A 12,657-nucleotide genomic window follows, 5' to 3' on the forward strand; every position below is an offset into this window, starting at 1 on the left:
AATACATTTATTTTATTGCATAACAGTGACCATCACCAGCCCTCCCTAAGGAAGGGTAAGAAAAACTTTATTAAAAGGGGAGTATAAAAATACTTCTCTAATGTCAAAGCCACAACACATAGTCTTCACTTTAAATAATCTGCCATAGATTAGATCAGACTCGGTGGTCGGTGTGCAGCATTGGGACTCACTTGTGCAGAGGGGTCTGATGTGCCCCATCAGTGAGATTAATCACATCTTCCACTCGCTCCACGGAGGTGAGCATCACTCTGACCACCTCAGTAGCGCCCTGAGTGCAGGCTAAGTGCAGTGGTGTCGACCTGTCATTCTGATCCACAAAAGAACACAGACGTGGGGTTGGTTTATTCACTTCATACATACATACATCCAGAGGTGAAAGTAACGGATTAAAACTACTCATGTTACTGTAATTGAGTTGCTTTTATGGGTACTTGTACTTTTTAAAAATATCTTTTAAAAGAAGTAAAGTGATTCATTACATTTCTCTTAATGCTAGGATGATGCTAAGGTTTGCTAATGCTAGCTAATGCTGATGCCAGTTAATGCTAATGCTAATTTAATGCTAGGCTAATGGTAATGCAAATTTAATGCTAGGTTAATAGTAAAGCTAATGTTAATACTAGGCTAATGCGAATGCTAGCTAATACTAGGATAATAGTAATGCTAATGCAGTGTCCAATAACACGGGCTAGCACCTGCATCCTCACTTGCGTTTTCCTCAGGAAATGTAAAGATTCTAATTTTACTTGTACTTAAGTAGGTTTTAAAAGAAGTAAAGTAATTCTTTACATTTCTACACCCAACCGTTACTGAGTAAATTATTGTTTTTTGGTTTGAAACATTCAACGGACATCGTGAAACTACAAAAATTCAGATGAAACGTAACGCACGTTGCCAAAACAGCATTGAATGCTGGTTATTTTCTCAGGTTTAGAGAATAATTGTAGTTGTACTTAAAACCTGGGAATTCATTTTTATTTTTAATTGAATACATTGGTGTTTTTTTATTCAAAAAATAATTGTACATTTTGACAAATCTTTTATTTTTGTGTACGATTTGGTTTATATATGAGATGTTTTTCTCTATGCAAGGGAACCATGGCAAGATTTATTACCAAAAATAAAACATGGGGGGTGAAAGTAACTAATAACTTTTACTTTGAGTAATATTTAATTGAGCTACTATTTACTTTTACTTTATTATTTTATGTATGACTTACTTGTACTTAAGTACAATTTCAATCAAGTAACAGTACTTCTGCTTGAGTAGGATATGTAGCATACATATTGCAAACCTTCCCCTGTAAAGCAAACAACCTCAAAGCCTGAGTTTCAGCGCTGTAACCGTAGCCTTTAATGAGTTCATCTAGACAGAGAGGAGGAGATTGGTCATCACTTTACTCAGCTTCACCTTGTATGTGGACGTAATTTGTATGATTTCATCCAACCTAAGCTATCTCTGTGCTCTCCAACCCTGCTGCTGGGACATTGGCCCAAGGACGGGTATGTTGATTACTCACATGGATGGAAAACCTCTGACATGCTTTAAAAATGCAAAAAATGGTGAGGCCTTTACTTTTTTGCCCGTGTGGTGCTGCACAGGTGTAAACAAATATGCACTAACAATGCAAAGCACCTCACAATGCATGAATGGATAGTGGAAAGTACATTTGTTTGTTTGTTTAGTGTCGTTGCCAGGTGATGTGGCTCTTGCTGCAAAATTGTTTAAAATGAGCTTGATAAACTGCTCTCTGTGCTTCTAGTACCTGTTGCTGGTCAATTTTGGCTCCTGAAGCGATGCAGAGACAGATGGTCTCGACATTCCCTCCACGCACGGCCAGATGGAGAGGGCTGCTCTTGGATTTGTCCAAATAGTTAATGTGGTTTGCAGTTTCGTGGCCCAGCTTTTCTCCTGCCAACAGAAAGATAAAGTGATATTAGCTTGAAAATGACTCTCTCATCAATGCTTTTTATTAAAAAATAATAATAATAATTTTGTCCTCACATACAGGACTGTGCAAATGCCTATTAAACACATAAATATTTACAACTCTGACTAAACCTGCAAAAAAAAATCTGTAACACTTCTGTAACACTTCAATTGAAGTTTTATAAATACGTTATATTTTAAATATTACGCTGTCATTATTATGACATGACACCTGTTATTAGCATGAATAAAGTGTCATGAAGGTTATCATTAACCCTAATTAACCCCACTAGATCCCCCCACTCAACCCAAATAATGCCAACATAGCTCTAAAGGTGTCATCATTTAGCGAACGACACCTAATAACAGAGAAATGCCAGCCTTATTCATAAAGCTTGAAGGAAAGTTTTACATTTGTTTCTCTATTTTAATCAAGTTATTGGTTGTAAATTAAAGTCTTATGCTTTACCCACATAGTAACTTGTTTTTTATAACTTTTTTTTTTTTTAAATCTCGGGAGTTTCATGAACGATTAATATGTGCCACTCAAAATCACTGAATAATTATTGGTATTGATTTGGAGATTTGGATTGATTAGTTACCCGAACCCTACCTAACTTTAACCCTAACCCTCTCTAACCCTAACTTTAACCCTAATCCGAACGCTACCTAACCCTAACCTTAACCCTAACCCTACATAACCCTAATCTTAACCTTAACGCTAACCCTACTTAACCTTAATCCTAACTTTATAATTAATCTGAACCCTACCCAACCCTCACCTTTCAATTTCTTTTTTTAAAAAAAACAACAGCACTTATATTTTATTATATTATTAATTACTTATTTATTTATTTATCAATTAAGAAAAAGGAAAGTTGTTTTAATGTTTTTATACTGGGATAGAGGCGCCTCTCCCCGGGGTGGACAATTTTAAACTCTGAAATGACTTCTTAGGTGGAACAGGGTATACGTGTGCTTTTTATCTTTGACCCTTTATTACAATTGTTGTATATATACTTTTTACCCATGTTTTATTCATGTTTTGCATTTATTTAAAATTTTACCCACTTCCACCTTTGACACCCACCCTGGGACCACCGCCCCTTCCTCCTACGGTTTGAGGCAAAAAAAATTTTTTAAAAATATATATATTCCTATTTTTAGCACTCTTTTGGGGAGGAGCTGGTCTTAACCAATTTTAATGAATTGTCTTAGAATTATCTTTTATATCACTGTCTATCACTCTTAATAATATATATATGAATTTTTTAGCAGTACGCTATTTATTTATTTATTTATTTTATTTTTTAAAATTTGAGCATAGAAATTTAATTATTTAGAAATTTTAAATTTCCTTTTAAAACAACAAATGTTAATAGGGAGAGATGGGCGCGGGGGATACCAATAATACAGAAACAGGACCATGGGAGAGGAACTAAGGGAGGGGAACATTTTTTTCCTCCCCAATGTACCTTCATTATGAATTGTTTTTATATTGTGTGTGTGTTTTTTTATAGTTCCTCTCCCATAATCACCTCTGGATCCCCCTGACCCCCTTCTTTTCCCTAACCACAAAACACTATTCCTTTGCCCAAAATCTAACCTAACCCTCCCCCCTTCCTAACCCTAACCGTCCCTCCCAAACCTACCCTAACCCTAACCCACTTTCCTAAACCCTAACCCTCCCCCCTTCCTAACCCTAACCACCCCTCCCAAACCTACCCTAACACCCCCCCCCCCTTTCCCCCCCCCCCCCAGTACCTAAACCTAACCCCCCCTTTCCTAACCCTAACTTCCCCTCCCCATACCTAAACCAAAAAACCCCCCCCATACCCTAACCCTCACCTTCCTTCCCTAACCCTAACCTATCCCTTTCCTAACCCTAACCCTTCCTTTCCATACCTAACCCTAACCCCTTACCCCACCCTGCCACTCCTACCTAATCAATTTTTAAACTCTTATTAAATTATTTATGAATTGTTCAGCAAGTTTTTAGAGGTTTCCACTGTTTTATCAATTTGTTTCAGGTTGCTGCGCGGGGACCGCGCCCCCTGTTGTTCCAAACTCCCATGGGGACCAACGCCTCTTTTTATGTCCCTTTTACGGGTGTCTGATCGTTTGAATTGTTTTACATTTTATCTTTTATTCTTTTAATTTTTTATGATTACTTTTAATCTTATGATTAAAGGAAAACCCCACCTAAAGCCAATATTAAAATAACAAAATGGGATTTTTTAATTGGGGGCCGAAAGGATATCCTGAGCCCGTGCTATTTTTAATAACCCTAACCTAACCTTAACCCTAACCCTACATAGCCCTAACCCTACCTAACCTTAACCCTAACCTGAATCTGAACCCTACCTAACCCTAAACTTAACCCGAACCCTATCTATCCCTAACCCGAACCCTACCTAACCTCACTAGATCCTTCCACCTAACCCAAAAAATGCCAACGTAGCTCCAAATGTGTCATAATTTAGCAAACAACCTTCATGACACCTTATTCATGCTAATAACAGATAATTACAGTGTGATGTCAGCCTTATGTATAAAACTTCAAGTCAAGTGTTACCAAAAAATCCTAATTTTCCAACCAGATCTTTCACTGTTGGTAAGCAGTTGTTATTTTAACTATCTGATCAATGATCGGCTCACCGTCTGCTTGCCTTTACCAAATGTTTGAATGTCAGTTCTGAGTTTTTGATGATTGGGAAATCCCTACCAGCTTTCAGAATCACTTCCATTGATTTCCTCGCTCCCGCGAAGGCAGCGGCATGTATTGGGAAATGGCCAAGCTTGTTCTGCTGGCAGAGCTTTCCTCCATGCTTTAACTTTGACATACAATAGAACAGATGAGAAAGAGACAGATACAGAGATTTATCACAGCCAAACATGGGGAGGGGAGTTCATATGTATTAAGTTGTACAGATACACTGTATGTACCAGTAACTCGAGAGCTTCACAGTTATTACTGGAGCAGGCCAGTATCACTGGGGTGTTCTCCAGGTCTCCCTGTAGGTTACAATCTGTAACGCTGTAGGACAACAGCAGCTGCAGGAAGCAAACACATTAACAGTGAGCATCCTTTCAGCTTTGAACTTGCATCCTTTAACTTTTACAGCACTACATTTATCAGTTTGCCTCTACCATGACTGGACAAGGTTTTTTATAGTCAGGGTTTGTCACACGAGCAAACATCGATCAGAGACTTGGGAATGGCTCTTGGGAGTCCATATGAATAGTTTTCAAACACATAAAAGAGAAAACTTTAAAATACCTATCATTCACCAAGGTCAACTCTGAACATTTGGAGATCTTTGTCTGTATAAACTCACACACACACACACCATGTTCCTGTCGTTTGCTCACACAAAAACATACAATACATATCTCTTCACATCTGATAAGGCTAATGTTGATAATTACTTGAAATGTATTTTATATTATTCATTCAATCCGTACGTCTTTTTTTTTCCCTCATTGGCTGTATTTAAATTGTATGACGTTTATAATGCTGCCTCACCCTGGTTTTTGTGTGGTGTTTTTTTTCCATGTTGTCCTTACAGCCAGATCGTTACCTCTGCTAATGAAGTAATATATTCACCAACATTTGTTTGTTTGTTTGACTGTTAGCAGCATTACGTCAGTACTTTTATCATTTCTACTGATAGATCTTATGCCATGGAAGATTCCATTACATTTTTAAGGGGTTTTGGATCAACAAATTGATTCTGGATAATTCTTTTTTATCTTATTTTTTTAAAGAAAATCATCATTGAAACATTTGAATACTCGATCTTGGTTCGTCATTGAGCAATCTTTTCTAAATTTGACTCTGTTGTGTCTGATTGATTCCTCCACTACCCCACCAAGTCTCATCTGGGTGGATTTCTTAATTTTTTTGGACCTACTGTGTCGTTATTAATAGGAATTTAAAAAATTTTCCAAGCCTTTAAAGTGTAAATGGTCCAGATAACTGCCAATATCTGGCAAAGAAGATAATTGGTGCCTAGAGTCTGAGTGCTCTTGTTCTTATTAAAGTAGTAACCATTTCTCAAACTGATTTCCTTATTTTTCCCCAATGAGTTGCTGCGATTACAAAAGAAAGAAAGAAAGAAGGTCCTTCTAATGCAGTCCATTGTTAAACCACAACTACTCTTTCCGTAATCGTGGTGGTTTGGTTGATAATCACGTTGTATTTCTGTGGAGAAGCACTTCTTTCAGACGTACAAACTACATCCCTGTGGTTACAGAAATATTTTATACAAACATTTGTGGGCATTCGATTACAATGTACACATGTTGTAATCCAATTTGTAGAATTTCACTCAAAAACAAGGAATTATCTTAAAATATAATGTAAAAAGCAGGGTTGGGGTCTAATTTTAGAAATCTGTTGTAATAGCAATTTGATTGTAATTTAGTTTAGATAATTCACTTTGTAATTGCCATGAAAATTCTTTAAAAGTTGTCAAATATAATTTCGCACAAAACTGAGGAGCAATGTCTCAGTTCTATACATACAGTATGTAGTTAACAATTACCAAAATATGTTTTATGTCAAGCTTTCCCACATTTTACCATTTAAAAAAGATTAAAATCGAGGGGTATACTGTTGCAAAAAAAGGCTCAGACACCCACACCACAAATAATAAAACCTGTATTTTCATTGATTAGGAAGCCTAACAAGGAAACTAATAAATAGGAAAGATATTAGATGATATGATATTTTTTGTGTACTTTACAGCTGATTTAGGACCTGTTATAAGAGACAAGAGGAAGGTTAAAGGCAGGGTAATTTTCAAAAGATAGCATGATTTTTAATGTAGTATCCTCCGAGGGCTCCGCCTTTTTTTTTTTTATTTATTTATTTTTTTTTTTTACAGGTTTACAGCTCCTACAGATGACGTATTTTCTTTGCTCCTTTTTCAGAGCACATAGGATTTTAATTTCTGTCAGGACATAAAGAAAATTTCAACCAAGAACTTAAAAAGTCAATCTGGAGAAAATTACCTACCCTAGCTTTAACATGTTTTAGGTTATTTATTTCAAACTCAGTAATTGTGATTAATTGTTATGGAACTCTAGTAATTGAGAATGTAATTGACTTAAGGATGAAAATTTTTTTTTAATGGTAATAGGTAAACATGCTGGTCACTATAATTATAATTTAATTATAATTGAACGTGGATAGCTGGAAACGTAATTGTAACTGAAAATTGTATTTGACCCCAACCCTGGTAAAAATGATTTTTTTTTAAAAAAAAAAAGAGATGTCAAGAATTTTGAATCGGAAACAGGTTGTGCTTTTTGTTTGTTTCTGAAATGACTGGGCAGGGGGTTAATGGTGTATGACTGTTACGAGAATGGTGGCCCTCTCACCGCCACCAGGTTGTTGTGTTGGAGGTTGATGGCCATGTGCAGGGGGGACAGCAGGACCGTGTTGAGAACGTTGGGGTCTGCACCCAGATCCAGCAGAGCCTTGCAGCTCTCCACCCTGTTCTTCTCCACGGCCCAGTGTAGGGGAACATTACCCTGCTCATCACAGCTGTTCAGCTCTGTAGTGACATTATGATCACATATGCAAATATGCACACGCAGAAAAGCAAACACACGTTAAGCCAAGCAGACGCTCAGACTTATTGTTTTTTATTGCTGACTCAAATAGATGCTGCAGTTGCTCCTATAAACAGTGTGAGAGACACATTCTTACCTTGAGAGTTCACCACAGAGCTGATGAATTGGATAAGGCTGATGTGTCCCCCCCTGGCAGCATGATGGAGGGGGCTGGCACCACTACAGTCTTTCTCACCCAGGACCTCGGGGTCCTTCTTCACCAGGTTCACCAGGTTCACCTGGTCCCCACGCTCTGCCAACTGGGTTGGAATATGAAACAAAGAAATGTCAATATCCATTTATTTAGCTTTGCATTCAACAAACCAGTGCATAATTCAATGTTTGCTTGTATGCGCCATTTATTACTCAATAACTAGTTTTCACACACGACCAAACATTACCTCATACAGTAATGTGATGCAAACACATATACTAAACTGTCCCTGCAAGGTTTTCACAACAATAGATCAACCCCTGCTTTCTCTTATTGCATTATGAATATTATGAAAGGCATTACATTAACTATTCACACCTGTTTTTTTTTTGTTTTTTTGACGGTTTATTTTTAATATGTAATACAAAAAGCAAGAATTGCATCATTACAGATGGAAAATTGTGTTTTTTATTTTACATATTAAAAAACCACGTGCTTATTTAATTCCACCCCTTCTCCATAAATAAAAAAATTATCATTTATTAAGCTTCTAATAAGGTATTTGCCCCCAGAAAAATAAATTGTATTGATATTCATTCACAAAATAAGAAATTACAATAGAAAAAAAAGAACATTATAACATTAGAATAATATTTTTAGGTTTAACAATCGTAGATTTGAAAATAAGAAATTGCACCATAATAAAGTGACCATGTGACAGTAAAACAATGAAGTCTGTACATTGTAAAAAAAAATTTCTACCTTTTTTGAATTCTTAAATTTACAGAAAATCTTTCTTGTCGTACAAAACTTTGATAACACTTTATATTAAGGTACACCTAGTAACCATTATTTAGTTGCTTATTAGCATGCACATCAGTAACACAGTAGCTCTGAACTAGTCATTAAGTACTTAGTAATGCCTTATTCTGCATGATAGTAAGCCATTAACAAAGAGTTTTTTGGTGCATTTTAATATAAAGTGTTACCAAAACTTTTTGGTTCTGAAGGTAAGAATCCCCCTGTGATGTATTTTTTTTTTCCCTCACCTCAAATACATTGAGGGTTGCCAGGGTTGGATCTTCATCCTCTATCACATACGTGTAACAGCTGGTCTGCCGGGCCACATCCCTGCCAAAGTTCATGCTTCAGCTGAAACTCTGCAAAGACAAGCCGGTGGTAACTGTGGCAGAAGTGGCACCGATACACACCAGTAATGACAAATGACTGTGAGGTCGAAAATAAAAAAGTACAAAAAAATAATCCAGAGACGAGACTGGAATCTTTTTTTTTTTTTTTTTTTTTAATTAAAGATAGGGTAGGTAATTTTCTCAGCTACACTTTTCAAGTTTTTGGTTGAAATCTTCTTTGTCCTGACAGAAATTAAGATATTATGTGCTCTAAAAAAAGAGCAAAAAATGTAAACCTGTAATAACTTTGACCAACTTTTGTTGTTTTTTTTTTTTTAACCAATCACATCTCCCTGCTCATTCTCGACCCCTCGCGTACACGAGCCGACACTTAAGGCCAGTGACAGAGTTAAAACTGAGTTTTTGGTCACGTTTTTTAACATATAATAACAAAGTTTAGTGTTTACTTACCGCTGAATGAGACATGAGACGACAAAGTTTCTACACAATACAAGCGATGAGCTGATGTCCGCTATTGGAGAACCAGTACTCGTGCATGTGAGTGAGGGATGTGGCTTTAGAGGGAGCACAGAGGGGAGGGGGAGGGATAAAGGCAGAGCTCTCGGAGGATGCTACTTTTAAAATATTGCTAGCTTTCGAAAATTACCTACCCTGCCTTTAAGTTTGTATATTTTTATTATTGTAATGTGTGTGTTATTGGGGTCATTTTGTGCATTTTTATTATCATTTTGTGTTTTTTATTATTTATTTTCTTGTTGTCCTTTTGTTTGTTTTAATAGTCATTTTGAGTATTTTTGTTGTTTTTGTGTATTTTTGGAGTCATTTTGTACATTTTTGTTGTCATTTTGTGTATTTTTCTGGAATTTTTAATTCATTTTGTATATTTTTATTTTTTTAGTGCTGTGTTATTGGCGTCATTTTGTGCATTTTTATTACAATTTTGTTTTTTTTTTAAATTACGTAGTTTTTTGTTGTCATTTTGGGGTTTTTTATAGTCATTTTGAGTATTTTTGTTGATGTTTTGTGTCATTTTGGAGTCATTTTGTACATTTTTGTTCTCCTTTTGTGTATATTTCTTTCATTTTGTGTGTGTTTGGATTGATTTTGTGCATTTACTTAGGGGCCACCCAAAGGTATCATATAGATGTGGCCCTCGGGCCACCAGTTGACCATGTCTGCCCTTATCCATCACAATAATTTCAGTCCAGCCATGTGAGTGTGCAGTGATAATGTCCAAAGCTTTTTAGGCTTTTTAATCCACCGAGTGTTAGGATAGAGAAAACTCTTTTAGAGAAGGTGCTTTATTTCTTCACAGCTGGGGCGTTAAAAGTTACATTATAAAATCCTTTTAATCGCACCACAGAGACACATCAAAGATCTGTGGTAGGTTTGTAGATAAGTGATTGTTGGAGAATTTCAATCGATGTTCTTCTGGTTCTGTTACCAGATCATGACACTGCATATTTTCACAGTGAGAGGAAACTTACTTTGAAGCAGTAGCTTATAGATCAGTGCTCTGAGAGAAGGCAAAGGAAAGTCACCTTTTTGTTGTATCGTTGACTTTGGGGAACCACACAAGATAATGTGTTTATATCTAAACCATTAGGTGTAGCTTTGTCTGTGAATAAAAGTAATATAATGCAGTTAAAGATGTTTTTCCTGTGCTAATGCCTTTAAAGAGACATCGATAGAAGCATTTGTACCCGATAAACTCTCCCCACTAAAACCCATCAAAGGAAGTGAAGTCGGTACTTGAGTCTTGACCACCATGTAAATTTTTAATCGATGATGCCCTTTGCACCGTCTTCCACTTTCACTGGAAGTGAGAGAAAACAATCAGAGCCTCCTCCAGAATTTATGAAATTTGATTAAAAAGACACAAAACGTCATCTTCGGCATCATTTCCCAGCTGCTGTGGCAAATAAGTGTCATCGGAGATTTGTAATTGAGATGACTAATTGAGGATGCGCTCTGACAGACACTGATAAAATCTCCTAATGCTACAGAGTCAAACAATAACATCCTCACATGAAAGAGAGTAAAAACTCAAAAGTCCCTTTTGAACACTTCTGATCACACAGATGTGACTTAAACTGGACAAAAATGGCAAGGTCTGTGTTTCCAGAATTTGAAGAAAAAAAAAAAACAACCTAAGAAAAAAATCTTGAAAAAATTAATTTGCAACTTAAAAAAAAGATTTGCAAACAAAACTAACATTGCTAATATTTTTACTAAAAAGACTTCTAACATCATATAGTTGTATCATGTAGTTGAACTGCAACCACAACTTCAGGAAATGCCAACATAAATTAAACAATACAAACAAAAATGCAAAAAAAAACGTAAACAAAATGTATAGTTTCATGAGAATCTTTTTTTAATTTAATATCACCAGCATTTGAAAAAAAAAAAATACTAATGTTAGTTTTGTTTGATTTAATAATAAACACAAATCTGCCTCCATACTATAATATCCTTAATATGAGCCTCCTGCTCACCTGTTTAAGTACATTATTACAATGTAAAAAGTACATTAACTTTGTTTGATTAAAAAATATTACATCATAATTCAATTTGCACTTTTGAATATTCAAAACTGCTTCAGAAACGCAAAGAAACCAACCTGCGTAAAAAGTCAAGTTCCTACATTAAAAGTTCAAGGTAAATACTCACCTACTGCATGTGTGATGTAGCTGTAGAGCTCAGCACTCTAGATGCTCTCCTCCCAACTCCAAAGGGGGTTTAAATAGTGTGGGGAAAGAAAGCATTTCCCAGTCCATCTCCTAATGCAGGCCAGATGCTGCCCCTGGTGACCAATGACTCATTATGTTTTCACAGAGACAAGGAGGCAGCTCGTTCTTGTAACGTGAGAGGATATTAGGCAGTGAACACGATGCTTCTCAATCCCTCTCAAAGTCTTTATTTTGTGTTTGAATGCTAGATGCTATTTTTGTGTAAATTCTCATGTAGCTCATTATTGGTGTAGTTAAATTTGGCCTTTTGTGGTGGATTCCAGTGGTGAAAGTAATGGATCACAAGTCCTTGCATTACTGTAGTTGAGTTGCTTTTATTGGTATTTGTATGTTTTTGACCATATTTCTAAATCAGTGATTTTACTTGTGCTTAAGTATGCTTTAAAATAAGTAATTTGTTACATTTCTACACCCAACCTTTACTGAGTAAATTACTTTTTTTGTTTTTGGTTTAAAATGATCAACGCACATTGTGACTTCAGTAGAATTCACAAGTAAAAATACATACTGTATGACAGATGTAGTTAGTACTTAGTAGAGGTAAATACTGCTGCACGTGCAAGTTTTAGTATTAAATAAAGGCAAGGCAAGGCAAATTTATTTGTATAGCACATTTCATACACAAGGCAACTCAATGTGCTTTACATGATAAAACATTCAATTGTTTAAAATCAGTAAAATCAGTTAAAATCATCAGTAAAATCAGTTAAAATCATCAGTAAAATCAATTAAAATCATCAGTAAAATCAATTAAAATCATCAGTAAAATCAATTAAAATCATCAACAAACACATGACATCAACAACATGACCAAAAAACTCTCTCTCAATCATACGCAGTAGAGAAAACAGTGCCTTTAACTTTGATTTAAAAATGTTCACATTGGACTCCTTAAATGTTTATTTTCACTGAAACATTGTGACACATGTTTTAAGTGTCGCAGAATTGGTGTATGGGTTGTGGTATGTCATATATAATACAATATATGAGATATTTTTTAAAAAAAATGAAATAATTGTTATGTTATTG

The 12,657-nt window shown here is 35.7% G+C and overlaps 1 protein-coding gene across 3 annotated transcripts in view; it reads right to left on the reverse strand.

Moving 5' to 3' along the window:
* trpa1b (transient receptor potential cation channel, subfamily A, member 1b) overlaps window positions 1-11,685 on the reverse strand; it is a 32,140-nt gene extending 20,455 nt beyond the window's left edge. Inside the window, exons 1-8 of one of the 3 annotated variants that reach the window (XM_028434381.1) lie at window positions 11,549-11,685; window positions 8,774-8,884; window positions 7,668-7,830; window positions 7,337-7,512; window positions 4,898-5,005; window positions 4,677-4,785; window positions 1,788-1,933; window positions 192-328 (exon numbers count right to left, since the gene is read on the reverse strand). In XM_028434381.1, the coding sequence (XP_028290182.1) occupies window positions 192-328; window positions 1,788-1,933; window positions 4,677-4,785; window positions 4,898-5,005; window positions 7,337-7,512; window positions 7,668-7,830; window positions 8,774-8,869 (935 nt within the window). In that variant the 5' untranslated portion in view covers window positions 8,870-8,884; window positions 11,549-11,685. Of the gene's footprint in view, window positions 1-191; window positions 329-1,787; window positions 1,934-4,676; window positions 4,786-4,897; window positions 5,006-7,336; window positions 7,513-7,667; window positions 7,831-8,773; window positions 8,885-9,325; window positions 9,526-11,548 lie in introns of those variants that run through there. The other 2 variants (XM_028434383.1, XM_028434382.1) reach the window with 2 other exon arrangements.
* Between the last annotated feature and the right edge of the window lie 972 nt (window positions 11,686-12,657).

The sequence above is a fragment of the Gouania willdenowi genome, chromosome 20 (genome assembly GCF_900634775.1).
Source record: "Gouania willdenowi chromosome 20, fGouWil2.1, whole genome shotgun sequence".
In the NCBI taxonomy this organism is placed as follows: domain Eukaryota; kingdom Metazoa; phylum Chordata; class Actinopteri; order Blenniiformes; family Gobiesocidae; genus Gouania; species Gouania willdenowi.